Source organism: Poecilia mexicana, unplaced genomic scaffold, assembly GCF_051168715.1.
Source record: "Poecilia mexicana isolate PSO_F unplaced genomic scaffold, ASM5116871v1 scaffold_5, whole genome shotgun sequence".
Classification (NCBI taxonomy): Eukaryota; Metazoa; Chordata; class Actinopteri; order Cyprinodontiformes; family Poeciliidae; genus Poecilia; species Poecilia mexicana.
The window spans coordinates 1,219,645-1,235,581 of NW_028263374.1; the positions used below are offsets into that span (position 1 = coordinate 1,219,645).

The window sequence follows — 15,937 nt, forward strand, 5'->3', positions numbered from 1 at the left end:
AAATAAAAGCATAAATAAATAAAATGTGTGCAATGAATAAATATAGTGAATGATTTGTACATTTTGTATTGAATTAGTAGATTATTTGGCTTTTCAGTGGTATTTTAGCTGAGATGTGTTTGTAAATAGCAGAACAAAGCACACCCATCCTTAACTGGCTCTGTTTTAGTTAAAGCTGTGGTTGCAAAATTTCTAAGTAGCAAAGCGAAGAGCTGCTGAGGCCAGCAATTGGCAAACTAGGGGCCAGACACCCCAGATGGGGGAGCGGCGATGCGGTGCAGCGGCGAGGTGTGTGACCGGGGTCAGAAGCCGTTAAGTTGAGTAAAGCTGCTCCGGGCTGGAACAATAACACAGCAAGAGAGCTTTCAGACCTCCTTCGCTGTCTGGTTTCAGGGTACAGACAGCAACGCATAAAAAAACTAAACAAAAAAACAGTCAGTCAAACCTGCAGCCAAACTTCCTGTCTTTTTCCTGTTGATGTTACATTTATTTTTAGCTAAATAGGTTTTAATGAAGACTGTTAGCAGCACCTCCCTCCTGTCACATTAACACCAGCATTTCTTCCTGCTGCTGCTGATGCTGTGACTCACTTCCCACTGCAGCTGGTAAACACAGAGCCAACCAGGTACCATCCCCTCCTCCGTCCAGCAGCATGAAAACAGAACATTGTACCAGAAGGTTGCTCTCTGCTAACCCCATAACGCAGGTCCAGTCTGAAGTTTGCTTCCACTCAGCATGATTTTCAAAATAACTCGAGGCTTTTTAAAATAAAAAAATGTGTGTTTTCTGGCACCAGAGGTCTTCATCGGCATGGATCAGTAGAGAGAGATTCTGGAATTAAACCCTGGGCGTCTAATAGCCTCCAACTGTGGGGCAGCAGCTCTACCTCTACGCCACCCACTGCCCCTAACTTCAGTCTTTTATATTTCAGCTGTTCTTTTTTTTGGGGGGGCGGGGGGTGGAATTACTATCCATAAATACATCTTTAATGACAAAACAAGAACTTGGAATTCCTAATCCAAACAGGGTCAAAACTGTACATTTGAAGGTTCAGGTCTGAGACGGTTGCCACATGTTCCTTATCAAGTTATTGAAAAACTGCAATGTTTTCATAGCCATCATCAACTTCTGGGACAATTTTGTCTCCAGCTGATGGCTCTGCTGTTTCAGAATTCATTTCAATTTGAACACTTTTTGAGCATTGTCCATAAATGTTCAGAACTGCTGAAGTCAGGGCTTCAGCCTCCCATCGTCTCTAACAGCAGCTCTGTTGAAGCTGTTTCAGTCATCAGGCTCACTGATATCCAAACTTTTTGTCACATGGGCCTTAATTTTTACATTGAAGAGGAGCACAAGAAGGCCAAAAGTATTTTTTAATGAAAAAGTTAAACCATCCAAATGTACTTTCTGTCAGTGTTGGTATAAAGGTCAATATTTTTCTTTTCCAATTATGTCTCTTCAACTTTAAGTCTAATTTACCTGTAATGTATTTGTGAACATTTCAGCGACAAGGCAGTTCAAACTTCTCTACACGAGAACAACATAATCCAGTAGCCAATTACCAAACAAGTAATAAACATTACATTTTTTCAAGAACATGAATATACATCAGATATTTTGATCAATGTTCTCATTTTTTATTAATCAAGTGCAGCTCTAAACAGGTGGGTTTTTAGTCTTGATTTAACTTTGCATAAAGGCTGGATGCTGAATAAATGATGCATTGGTTCGATAGTACAAGAAAAATACATAAAATATGGCAATGTAAAAAGTCTGACCTGAACTGCACATAGTTGTAGGCCTACCATGATAACAAATTTTGCTGTGCATTAAATTGTACCAGAAATTATTGCGATAAACAAATAATTTGAGACCATTTTCAACTAATATAATAACAATGACATAATAATACGAGCACACTAAATAAAACCCCCCCAAAAAATCATTCATTTCTAAAGAACATTTAACACTTAAACTGGAAAACATTTTAAATATACAAAATAAAACAACACAAAATGAGACAACAATAAATAAAATGGATTATGAAGTCTCTGTAACCAAAAATGAAAGAAATGAATAGTCATTCAGCTTAGACAGGGAAAACAGGCAAAAGTGGCAGGTAGTGCAGACCAAAATGTTTGCAGTGTTCTTCAAAATGACGTTTCAGTGATATTAAAGGGGAACATCTATTTTTCGTGCTCATTTTAATTGATCATGCGATTAATTGATTTCTTGCTTATCGTGACAGCCTCACATAGTTTTAGGTAAAACTGAATCAAGTGACAACAAAATGTTGCCTCCTAGAGTCAGACACACCCACTGGACCCTGAAGGCATCAATCTGACAATACTTCAGAAACATTAAAAATATCATCCTCTAGTAGGATTTAAATAACTATTAGCTCAGCAACGAATGAAGCTTAAGAGCAGACTTATGCTTAAAGAAATAATTGAGACTTGCCTGATAATGAAATTTGCCTGCGGCCTATAATGACATATTATCTGACCTCACAGTACTCTTCATAAATCAGGGAGCCCAATAATTTTACATTTAGATCATTTGGTGCTGAACTAATCAGAAATCTCATTTGAAAGTGGACTGCTGGCAGTTTTTTTTTTTTTTGGTGACATGTGAGATTGCAAGGAGAGGCGCCATGCCCACAGCGCTGCTCACCACACAGAACTCAACAATACATAGCATATTGCAGATCCAGGTTAATTAAGGTTAATAAACCCAATTTGGTAGAATATGTATGGATAAATTTGAGGCACTGTGTCACCTGTCTTTGCGGATTAATTAACAGGCTGTCTGTCAGGCTTCTTAGTTAAAAATAACATTTGGATCCTGGTTGATGTGCTGCAGTAAAATGCATTAGGCTAACAGGCAAGAGCTAAAAATAACCAGCAAGTATCGCTGAAACATTTCCTCTTTACTCTCCAAACATTCACACTCTTTGCATTTTTTAATATTTACAAATAACTTCTATTTTTTTATTGTTATTTTAGTAGCTTATAAATGTACATTGAATAATAATAATAATAATAATAATAATAATAATAATAATAATAATAATAATAATAATAATAATAATAATAATAATAATATTAATAAATAAGAATTGTAATGTAAAGTACTTTTTTTTCAGGAATGTTATCACTTATTACAACACATTTTATAGATTAATTACCCTCACATGGTCAAAAGATTTTATTTCTGTTAATTATGATCATTATTCCACTTATGCTTATTAAAAACTTGACATAAAAAATGGGAATATTAAGATCGGTCCTTCCAAGATCCAGACCAAAGCCGAATGTTTAGAACTTGACAAATATTTCAGGAAGTTGCTTTTTGTACACCACAAAATACAAAAATCATCTGAATAGTTGACTTCTGAAGACAAACAGATCAGGTTCACCCAGCCTGCAAATGCAACACACATTAACTTTTCCCCCGGAGACTGAAAGGCCCAATTCTGAGCTTTTCAACTCCCAAAAATCTGATTTTTGCCACTTTCATATGTGAAACTAAACCAGATATGTTTCTGATTTTTATCTCATTGATGTGAGACATTCGTCGTAATTCTGCATTAAAAGAAGCCAGATGTATGAAAATCAGGATGCAAACAATGGCTGAAAATTATGATTATGAAATTATTAAAGAAATCTGTGCCACTGAAGCGCATCACTCCACAATCCCACCACACTGAGCTCTGACTTCACATCCTAACAGACTTCTCTACAGAAGTTGCAGTCAGCGCTCCACAAAATGCCAGTGTTAGTTGTGCTTTCTCTTTCTTAGCTAACTTTGTCTCGTTATGATCTTATGATGGTCCTGTTGGCTCTCACTGCTGAATGAACTTTAAAATGGATCCATAAACAGTGGCGTTCATTAATACTTCTGTAAGCAAAGAGCTGCTGTGACATCAACATTCGTCTCCTGTGCATGTGGGCCGCTTTGGTGTCATAAACCTTTCACACAGACAATGCGCTGCAGTCAGGTTTAATTAGTACTAGTAGTATTAACAACCAGGCAAAAAAAAAAAAAAAAAAAATGGAATTGAGGATCAAGACCTGCTGTGTGAATATAGCGATAGTTTAAAGGATTTTATGTAGGTGTATGATCTTAACGGAGGCTAAGTATTTAGATTTTCTTTTTTTGTAAAAAAAAAAAAAAGAGAAAAAAGAAAAGGTAAATTTTTTGCATTAAAGTTTGTTCTAACAAAGTAGGACAAAATATTACAAAGTTCAGGTTTTTGCGCGGCACTGTAAAATATCTTTACATTGTTAAAAATTGAAGGAACCCTGCTTGGGCCTTCATGTAACTCTGGTGGTTACATTTGCTGAGCTCAACGCGCGTCCACCCAAAGTGTTTCTGACCTGCTGCTGCCATCAATTGTCAAAAAAAATTAGCTCAGTTTAACAGCACTTTGGGTATCAGGACCATGGCGGGAACAGCTCTGTAATGTTCAGAGCTGGTGGGCGTGATGAATGAAAGGTAACCTGATTACCAGCGGAGCTATTAAAATCTCTCATGTGTGACTTGCCTCAGCAGCCATCTCTGCTTAGCTGAGAGGCGGCAGATTGCTGTTTGGCTCATATTAGTGGGTGTGTGTCACTATTGATTTCCATGTTGTGTTTTTTTTCTCCATGTGTTTTGCTCACGCTGGGCTCAGATTTATTATTCATACAGTCGCTGAGGCAGGGAACGGGCCGCAGCGTCGGTCTCTCCACATTTTACACCCTCCCTCTCTCCTTGCTCAAATGTTTCTCTTCACTCTGAGCCACCTGACAGGTTCAAATTGTGTTTTCTCTGTTACGCGCTGTCCATATTTCCATCTGAATAATTACAGAGGCGAGGCATTACATACTGCTCACATCGGGTAAGAACTATAGGGAGGATGTTCTGGCATCGGGGAGCATCTAAAGTGCCTGTAGGCAAACAATAAGTGCCAGTTTGTCCATCCGTTTTAATGAGCCTTTTCAGTTTGTGCTTATATTGTTAAAACACTGGCCATCTGAGGCAAATAAAATCCTGCAAATGGTGCAGAACTCCCTCTGCTTTAAATGAAGTGGAAACACAAAATGCGGCAAAAGTGCAGGTTCCACCCAGGCTGTTTTTAAAATGACATCATCGCATCACACACTCTTCCTCTGTGATCCGTTTGGACGGTTGAAGGATTAACTAATTACTCCTCTCTGACTGATGAACATAGTGAGCCTCAAACCCGTATGCCTGAGAAAAAAGGAGAAAGATGGGAAAAAATAAATTTAATAAGATTTAATATGAAGAGCAGTCACAACAAGATTAATATTTAAAGCACATTGAGACGCCTTCAGTTTCACTTAAATTCATGTATCTGGAGTTCAGGGGAGAACGGTAGAAAATGCTTCTAGTCAGTGACTGTGGTTGGGCAAGAGTGATTTAATTAGTTATCAAAAACTATTAATAATTATAATCAATCAATCTATTAACAAAACAAAGTTTGTTAACACAATTATAAATAAAATATGGTCTTTTTGTGAAAACTAATAAGTTGGGGACCATAATGTCAGGAATCATTAGTGACCAACTCTGCCGTCTTCAGGTGTTTTTCAGTGGATGCCAGGGAGGAGGCGCAGAGCAGTTTGTGCTCTGGTGTTCCCAGACGTACATGGAAACATGCATAGATAAATAAAAATCAGCTTCTCTCCAAAATACAAGTATTTTACCTTCTCCACAATATATTAACTTCTTTAGAGAAAAAAAAAGAATCCTTTGTGTCTACCTGAGATTTTTCATTGGAAGATTTTTATTCCAAAATAATTTAATATTATTAATAATAAAAATTCTCCGACAATGTTTTAGATATGTTTAAGCAGATTCTCTAAGTAGGATTTGAGCTGCCCAGTCGTGAAAACACCACCTGATCCGTTTTCCATAAGACCTTCAGTTATTCCCGTGTCTCTGCAGATGTCCCTGTTGGCTCCCAATTTGTCTCACTTCTGATCCTTTTCGAATCCCTGCAGTGAGTCTGGAATATTGGATAAGAGGACAATATGACCTACGGCAACACCAGCGGCTCTCTGCAACCCCCAGAATTTTTAATTTGCCTCCATTGAAGGCTTATAAACACGTCAATCACTAGCAAAACAAAAAAAAAAAAAAACTTCTCAATATCGTCAGTTTTTGCTGTGTGAAGCTGCAGCTGTTAGAGAATCAGTTTCTCTCTTCCAGTTGGAGAACTAGAACAATAAATTCTGAGAGTGTGTTGGCTCTGAGATCAAAGCATATCAGTGTGTTGGAGTGGTGTGACAATACTGGTATGAATACACTTGCAAGATGTTGTGTATTGTGACTTTCAATAAAGGTTAAAACGATGTTTCAAAGTTATTGAGCTCTTTTTTGATGGGCTGTTTTTCTTAACTGCTGTTATTTTTTTCATTGATATTTTTCAGACTTGGAGAACTTCAAGACTCACAGAAGAAGTTCTGTCTCAGTACGGGAAGGTCAAGGAGTGGTTCTGCTGTGTGGACCCCCCCCTCATTCTGGAGGTAAAATTCTCTGTTTTCATCACAGTTAAACAGAAACGACTCATTCCCTCTGAGAAAAAACTCACCTGAACCAACTTGTTTCTATTCAGACGTAGGAAATCAAAAGGTCAAGAAGCATTTACATTTATCTATGTGCTGTATAACTTTTTCCTGCATCGACAAACATAAGTTTGGTTTTGAAGGCTGTGGGCAAAACGGTGTACATTATAAAAAAGAGCTTTTTCCTGAACTACTTGTGTGATATTTTTACAGTTATTGGCCCTGAAAAGTATTCATACTGTGTTAAAATGCATGGTTTCCCCTTAGCAATTCAAGTGAAAAACAAATTACAAAATACTATATAAACAGCAGAGATGCAGTATGTTGTATATCTTGGCATTGTTCTGATATCAAGTAAAAACAGAGCCAGTATCACCAATACTGGTACAGATATTGATACTTAATTATTTAACTGTGATATGTTCTCAAACTTTTGATCTCGTGTCATATTGTGATATTTATTTAGAATTATTATGTCAAGCTCTACTGTAGAATTTGCAAAAGGCTTATAGGTGCCTATAAATGCTAACATTTTAACATGACAAACTGTAAAATGAAGCAAATTTTCCCACATTTTTTCCTAAATGAAGAGTGAAAAATAATTTGAGAGCACATAAAGAAATCCTTTTTGAAGTTGTGTTGACACACTACAATCCAAAAATAAAATAACATTTGAACAGAGAATCTGAAACTAAAGTATCAGTCTTACGACACTAGTGTCAGTATCACTTTGGATTGACCTGCCAACCAGTGGCAAAGAATTAGCTCCACTCGCAGATTATTTCACTTAACACCTGGGAAAATGTCTTGTTAGTGAAACAAATCTGCCAGTATTTTATTCACCATTAAGGAATTATTGACTGAAAACAGGATTCCATATCTTGCAAAAAATACTTGTGAGTTAGTTTTGTCTGTTTTCAAACGTACATTTGCCCTGGGAATGAGACCAAAGACTATTTGGTAAGAAGAGTTTTTAAATGTGGCTGCAGACAAGACAAGTCGTCACAATCTAACAGAACGTTTTCTGAATAGAAGGACCAAATATTGTCGAAGCCGACCTGTGGAGGGCTGATACACTCCTGCCAACTCCTACAAGCAAATGCTGCAGTTTAATTTTAACTGCACAATTATACAACTGTGTTATTGCAGTTTATGCTGTTTTTCTATCAGATGTTTTATTTCTGTTAGTGTTAAGAATTAATGTCACATTAAAAGTGGCAAAAGTTCAGAAATGAGTGTTGACTTTCCAGATCTGCTTTAAACATTAAGAAAATTACAACACAGAACAGAAATGACCTCTGAGTTTCTTTTCAGATCTTCTGTTGCTCACTAAAAACGTATTTTTCCCCCATTATGTTGTTTTGATCAGGCCTGTCGAGTGTCGCCGTCTGGAGACTAACGCGTAATTTGCCTTGATTAGAATGGTTTAGCTCATTTTCTGGCAGTGGAATGAAAACGTTTTTCCTCCCTGCAGTATGTATTCATCATTGTTTAGTCCCAAGCTAAAGGCAGACATTGCCTGAATCAAATAATACGATGCAAGGTATTTGCTTTCTCTCCGAGAGTTAAATGCGAAGATCAATACCAGTTTGGGTTAGTGCAACATAAAATAACTAGGGAGCAAAGCAAGCTTTGTTTCACATTTAAAGTCTATGAAATATTCAAAGATTTTTAGTGTGTGTTTTATCATTTATTCCTTAGTATAAACCTAAATGTTTGATGTAAACAGAGTGCACTTACAGGAAGAATTATAAAATAAGATGGGAGATATAAATCTTTTACATTTGATCAGGGTTGCTTCAAATAAGAACCTAATATCCATTTAATGCAACATCCATATTGGTTTTATGTTCTTTCCCAAGATGTGTCAAACAGAATAAATCATAGTAGTGATTTATTCTGTGCAAACATTTAACACTATTATAGATCTGGATTTAAGTAAGAATGCTGACCACTGGATCAGCATCAAGAGCCTGTGTGTTCAGGGTATTTTCATCTTTATTAGCATTTAGACATTACATCTGTTTTTTTTTTTTATGTAATTCTAAGAAAAAGAGTCAACTATGGGTGCAGATTATGTAGCACAGAGGTTCTTAACCTTTTTTTTTACCTGGGGCCCATTTACATATTAACCATCTATTGATTTACCAAACTGACGTGATTTTTGTTCTATATAGAAATCATATCCATGTATTGTTTACCATTAAAAACAAAAAAATATAATTACATCATAATGTGATAATCACAAGGAGATTTATTTATTATTTGGATGCAAACTTGCACATAAAACAACTTTCTGAACAGACCAGCAATTCATGGAACAGATCGAACTGCAACAAGAAGAAAATGAAAGGCTCTTTTGGGCCTTTAACAATTATACCACGGTGTATTAGGGCCAATACCAATAGAGATAAAGGAAGTGTATATTTCTGCCACGAATTTTCTAGAAACACACATTTTATGGTTGATATACAAAAGGAGGGAAATATAAAATTCTGGAGATGATTTCTAAAGGAGTTCCCAATGGGATTTCCACAGCAAAAGTGGCATCGCTATGCCAAGTCATGTGACTGAATATACCCTTTCCAGGTAGTTGAACATAATGATCCGCAGACATCATGTTCACAAAATCATAGATAAAGGAAGCAAATACAAAAGGAAATAGCAACGGCCTTTTGTAGAGCATTGACTGCAACTTCTATTGAGAAATCTGTTTGGATGCGTAGTCTGAGCCAAAAGTGGCTTCTGCCTGTTTCTGGTGCAGAGTTACATCAATGACATAAAAGTTCAATAAACATGACCGTTCAAACTGCAGATGCTTTGAAAACTACTGGATATGTGTCCGACTTAGTATCACATGTGGAAGTGGCACAGATCAGATTTTTTTGCAGATGAAAAGATTTAAAGTGCCGTAAAAACGTCACATATGGGTTGTATTTCAGAAAAAAATTTGGATTTGAGTTGTACTGCCTGCTGTGTCAATGTAGCCTAAAAACTAATACAACAAATATTGTCTACAACAACAGCACATGTCCCTTTCTAGCTTGGTCTCTAGAACTGCTTCCTGCTAGAGGTATTTTGATTACATGCTCCAAGCTGACGGCCTCCCAACAGATAGAACTGATTCATGGACTGCTCTCCTGCTGTGAAAATGCTGCGTGCCTGGAATTGATTGAGTCTTAATTACCTAAATCTCATCCTTTCAGGGTTTACCTGGTGAAAGCTTTAAAAGCCTGAGGGTAACCTGCATTTTATTTTTCTTTTAACGCTCTTTGTCTTTGTTTGATGTCTGTACAGTAAAGGTCGCTGCACTGACTGCCTTCAGATCTGCCAATTTGTGCTGAAGTAATCCAATTAGGGTTTGCCTTTTAGGGCCAACAGGGAAATAACGACAACACGTCAGGGGCCCTCAGGTTCGTGAAAAGCCATCTTAAGACATTTGTCTTCACACTAATAAACAGAGCTGATGCAGGTTGTCAATTACAAGTTTGTTTTAGAGAGTCAGTGTACACATCTTGGATGTAACAGGTCTTCTGGCTAAAGCCGCAAAAGTGCCTTTGTCACTCAGGTTTTTTCACGTGTTGTAAGCAATAACTGTCATACTTATTGCTTAAATGTTTGCCTGAGTAAAATGTGTCTTTTAGTGTATAATAAAAATGTCAGTGTACAAGAATTCATCTTTGTTTTTTAACACATCCAACCAGCTAATCGAAAAAAGAGAAAAAAAAACATTAAAAAGAGAGATTCATCAGTCTTAGCCCACACAGGATGGCCAAACTGTTAGCATCCGAAGAGGATCAGCTTATCCAGACGGGTAAAACTGAAATCACTGTTCAGAAGAAGAGCTAAGACTTGGCACTTCTCATTTTCCTGGATTGTTGAAAAATGTTCCATCAATGATCTGCTTGTCCAGACAGGTTTAACATATGACAAAAACAAAGGCTGATTAAAAACGCCAAGCACAGTTTTATGGCCAGATATTGTGCATTTTAAAGGTATGTTTAGCAGAGATTTTAACAACACTACCTCAATATCTAAATTCCATGTTAGTTTGCCTTAAACATGCATACGAATTCTCAACATTTTTTTCAATTTTTCAAGTTTATCTCTGTATCTTTGCAGATATGTAGCAAACCTGAACCTATGATTATGCTTTAAATGATTTATCTCTGAGAAGAAAAGGTCAGTTATAACTAGTTAGTAAGTAGCAGTTTATGGTTCCATTTGTAAACTCCAAAATTTTAAGTAAGAGAAAGTGAAGTTGTTAAATTGTCATTGAAAACCAGTATGCACACTTCACATACAAAATGTAGTGATAACTGTAGGTTTTATCAATCAATTATCAATTATGGTCATCTGTTAATCAATGTGTTATTACAGAGTTTTACTACTTACTGTTTTAAGCTTTCTTAATGACATGAAGAAAAAAAAACTATAGAAAGAAAGACATTAAAAAAGATCCAAATGAATAAAATATAATTAGTTTGCAATCAGTAGGCGTGATGGAGCACAGAGGAGAGGTTGGGGCCCCACCCTGTTGGCCTCCCAATGGCCCCCGAACCCCAGTGGCCAACCCTGGAGCAGACAGCCCCCAAGGATGGAAGCTAACGTTATAATCACTGATAATGATCACAGTTATAATAAAAACAGTATATAAAAATCATAATAATGATAACAATAATGATAATTGTGATAATGATATCAATAATGATAATGATAATATTCAAAAAACAAACAAACAAAAAAAATTGTAATGAAATAGTAACTGGAATGGTATAAATAGCAAGACACTGCATAAGTGACCAGTTGTGTTCAAAACCCACAAAGCAAATGCTAGAGAGATTATTCACAACATAAATGATCCTTCAATATATGGGTGACATATTTTGATGAATGATATGATTAGAAGCAGTGTGTTGGTCTGCAGTGAAAGAAGCAGGGCTCCCTCAGTGGGGAAGCTGTTTCATGCTCTGCTTGGGACATAAATCCAGGAAGCAGCTCTGCCATCAATTTTCAATTCTGCTCTTTTTTTTACTGCATGGCTGTTTGGTCCATCAGAAGATATGCAATGGCATGTCAGTGCCTGCAAATAAATTCAATGAAACAAGATAACTAATGAGTTAAAGGCCAAACACCGCCACTGTGCACCCTGGATGTGGATGTGGATGTGACTGCTGAGAGGGGAAAATATTATAACAAAATGTTAGGATTTTTTTTTTGCCCACTAAATATACTTTTATAGACATTTGATCTTTTAAAAGAAGGATTTGTCATCTAGAAAAAAGCTTTTTTAGTTCTGTGTCTGAGTGTCTTACATTGTTCTTTAGAAAGGTGACATCAATTCTAATCTTATACATATATATAGAAATCATTAGACAGCTTCTGTCTCTTGTGACATTTAGTAAAGCAGCCATGCACTGAAATTAGAATTCACAGATCAGAAAACTGAAAAAAGTTAGACTTTGATGTCTAAGACGGTTATATTCTACCTTACAGTATTGCTCCTTTTGTAAAACTCCTTAGACCTAAAGGGAGACCGAGCTCAGTGTGGCATCGACTTCCTGACAGTTTGTAAAAACTGTCCCACAGGAAGACTCCATTACATTTTAATTAAATTTTCCAAGTGGGTGGAACACCCAAGGAAAACCTTTGTACTTCCCTATCCACTGCCATATGGCTGCAGACCTCCCTATATAGTGGAGGGAGTCTCAGTGTGTACTGAAGACTGTGCTTGGCTTCCACCTGCCAGAGGGCGCTCCCTGAGGACACATTATGCATGGCAGACAGCTGTCCTGCCTGGTGCATGCACCATAAGCCTGTCCATGCAGAAAGACGTGTTTGGTCAGAAGGACGAACTTGGGAGTGGGCGGGATGTTAGTAGGAAGGGCAAGATTTAATGTGAATGTAGATTGATGGAAATGAGCTAACTTGGTGCAGAGAAACTGCAAATCCATGAAATATGATGGTATGGTTTAGGTTGTTATCACTGTGTTCAGTGAATGTATTGGTTAAACTGTTTCCCCTGTGGAGGGTGTTTAGCATGTTTGATGCTGCCTGTTGGGTATAGTGCATGTGAATTGGGATGAAAGAGGCAAATTTAACAAAGCTCTGCTGCTTTAGGAATAGTTGCATTACATTTGCAGGCACCTTCTCATTTTTAAATGTTTTTCTCATGGTCGGGGAAGGCGGAGGTGGGGAAGAACCAAAATGACGATTTATTCTTCAACAAAACATGAATTGACTAAAACATTACAGTCACCAACCCAGGAATGAGACAGACAGAAGAATCCTGCAAAGGGCAAAGACAAGGATGGAACTGAAATACATAATGAAATCCTGCAACAGCTAAAATCTCACTGCACTCCATTTCATAAAAAAGGAAGTTGCGCTCAATGTCTTCTTTAGACGTTTTTGTGTCATTCCCTTCCATGGTTCTTAGTGCAGCGCCACCACAGGCGAGGAGAGGAACAGGTTTTTCAAACTGTTTGGTTGGTTTGGTACAGAGCAGTGTGAAAGCAAACCACAGCAGCTGAAAATGTAACAATTGTTGCAATTTTGTTCCCAATCAAACCAAGACTACTGGACTGTCAGGTGTGAAAACACCCTTAGATAATGAATCTACATGTCACTGAAATAGAGGCATCTGGTTGAAAGATGTGATAGTGGCATAAGAGACGTTGCACCATCTTTAATGAAACAACAGACAGTAACAATCAAATCACACCGTTTCACATTAGCTGGTTGTGTATGAATGTGTGTAAATGTGACACATATTTTCGATACGGTGTTTATATCTTCCTTGTTACTCAATCCGATAATGCAGATGTTGTTGGAAACTTCTGGATTGAAATCTAAAACTGAAACATGCACCAATTTGAAAATGTGTGTGAGGCTTTAGTGCTGAGCAGCATTTTAAAACGTAGACCTTCTGAAAATAGAAAGGTTTTCTCTTAGAGCTTCCTTCGCATAACGATGACAGTCTGAATTCTCTGAGGACCCATATGGTTGCCCAGGTTTAATCCCGCTGTGTTTTTAATGGCGCTATGTGTGTCGTCGATTTATTTTTATTTTTTTATTTTTCATCGGGGATTTCTTTGCTTTTAATCTGATTAGTACATGACACATTTCACCGTCTGCATGAGTAATCTCCTTGCACAATCCCATATTGAGTCCCACCTCCTCTTTCTCATCTGTCTGAGGACTTCAACTCTCTGAAATATTGCCACATGTTACCGTCACACCAGCCTCGCTAACAGAGACTTTTCTGCAAACTCCATCATGGCGTTTGAAGTTACCTCGGCCTGACAAGGAACTTCACTGACAACATGACGGCAGCGTGAAATGGGATATTCAGTGTTTTCCTGGAGTGACACGGTGAATTGATTGGAGCTTTCTAATCATGTATGAAAAGGTCACGGAGGAGCGTGAGCGTACACACACACCTCCCAGAGGGTGTGTGAGTGGCATGCTTCCTAAAGCTACTGTTAAGCTCCTTAAAGTTTACCGTATGCCCTGCCGATGTGATGAATGTTAGGGCTGTGTGCTAGATGTCTGTGTATGAGGGTCATATGTTGACCTGTGCTCCCTGTGCTCCCTGTGCTCCCTGTGCATGTGTTTCAGTAGGGTTCTTGTTTACATCCTGCGAGCCTCCATCAGCACCTCCGTCCGCCCCGTTGCTCTGTCCTCGGGCAGCGCGGCGCTGCAGCATAAACACAAATCCCTCGGCGCGTGTGGGAGTTTGATCCCAGAAGAAATGCGCCGTCACCTGCTGTGCAAGGGGAAAATAACAATTGTGGAAAAACATGACAGGCTTGTCCACACAGGACTCACTTAACGGTGCAATTTTAGGCTGAGTCCTTAACACTTCAAAGGGAGCATTAAGGTACCTGACAGAAGGGAGCTCAGTCCCTGCTCACTGCACCGACTGATAGATCTTTACATCAAACCGGTTTTTTCTCTGGTTTGTTGATCAGAGGTGATAGAAATCTCAGGAATAAAATACATTCTTTAACTTTTTCCACATTCTTGCATGGTACAAGCACAAGCAATCAGTTTTATTGATGCTTGAGATTACACCATGTAAGGATGTGAAAAAGTTCAACTCTAACGTTTCTTTTTTTCTTTTAATGATAAAAATTTGTAAGATGTAGCGTGCTTTTTTATTCAATAAAAATATTTTGTAGATGAAGCTTTTGCTGCAGCAACACCTGCTAGTTTTTTGGGGTATGAGGACTCTAGTGAGGTAGCCAGGAATTGCTTCTCAGCCCGACCCAACCAAAAAATATATCATATGTTTATGATCTGTTAAAATTAATTTTAAAAATTTATTAGATCATTTTAATCCAAAACCATATCTCAACAAAAGTCAATACATACCTGCACACACACACGCACACAAACACACACACACACCTACACTCTAAAAAGAAAAAAGTTGAACCAACTTAATTGATTTGCTTCTGCAAATCAAGCAATTCAATTAAGTTTATCCAACTAAATTTATTAAGTTTAACCAATTCAATATATTATAATCATCCAACTCAATTTGTTAAGTCAGTCTTACTCAAATCATTTAGTTTACTTCAAAAATGGTAAATAAACTTAAATAACACTTTTGACTACTGAAAGCACATATTCAATGCTCAGATGGTTGGCAACTTGGCATTAAGTACCCAGGGGACACATTAACATACAGCAGGAGGAAGCTGGAGTCGAACCGTCAACCTTCTGATTACAAGGCGACTGCTCTATCCACAGAGCCACAGCCGCTTACTGGGAATGTGTCCCTGTAAGCTTGAGTCATTGTGTCAGACATGGGACACAAACTGAATTATTTCAAGTAAAGTCAAAGTGAAAAAGGTTATTTAAGGAAAAGATTTGTGTATTTAGATGACACTGTAAAAAGATTATTTAAATTTAGTTTGGAACTTCTTAAAAGTTTGAGTTGACTTTCTGTAGAATTAAATCAAAGAGATTTTAAATGTTTATTAGAACAAAATAAATGATTTGAGTAAGAATGACTTAAATTTGTCATGTTAAACCCCCTTATGAATTAAGTTATAAAAACTTAGCAAATTGAGTTGGAAGAACTTAGTGAATTGAGTTGGATGATCATAATAAATTGAGTTGGTCAGACTTAGGATACAAAACTGGCGTTGAACTCAATTGTTTTAAGTAAAGTCAAAGTGAAAAGTTCCTTCAGGTTAAAGATTTGTAAGTTTTGAGTTGAATGAACACAAAAAAGTAAGTTGTCATAGCAAAAGCAAAAGAATTAAGTTAAATTAATGTAAATAAGTCCATAAGATGAACTACAGCCCAAAAACACTTTTTAGAGTGTATACACACACACACACACACACACATAT

General features: G+C 37.3%; 1 protein-coding gene across 1 annotated transcript in view; it reads left to right on the plus strand.

Moving 5' to 3' along the window:
- LOC106919734 (contactin-4-like) overlaps window positions 1-15,937 on the plus strand; it is a 242,313-nt gene that overhangs the window by 120,654 nt on the left and 105,722 nt on the right. Inside the window, exon 5 of the mRNA XM_088005312.1 lies at window positions 6,438-6,533. Within this exon, the coding sequence (XP_087861438.1) occupies window positions 6,438-6,533 (96 nt within the window). The remainder of the gene's footprint in view (window positions 1-6,437; window positions 6,534-15,937) is intronic.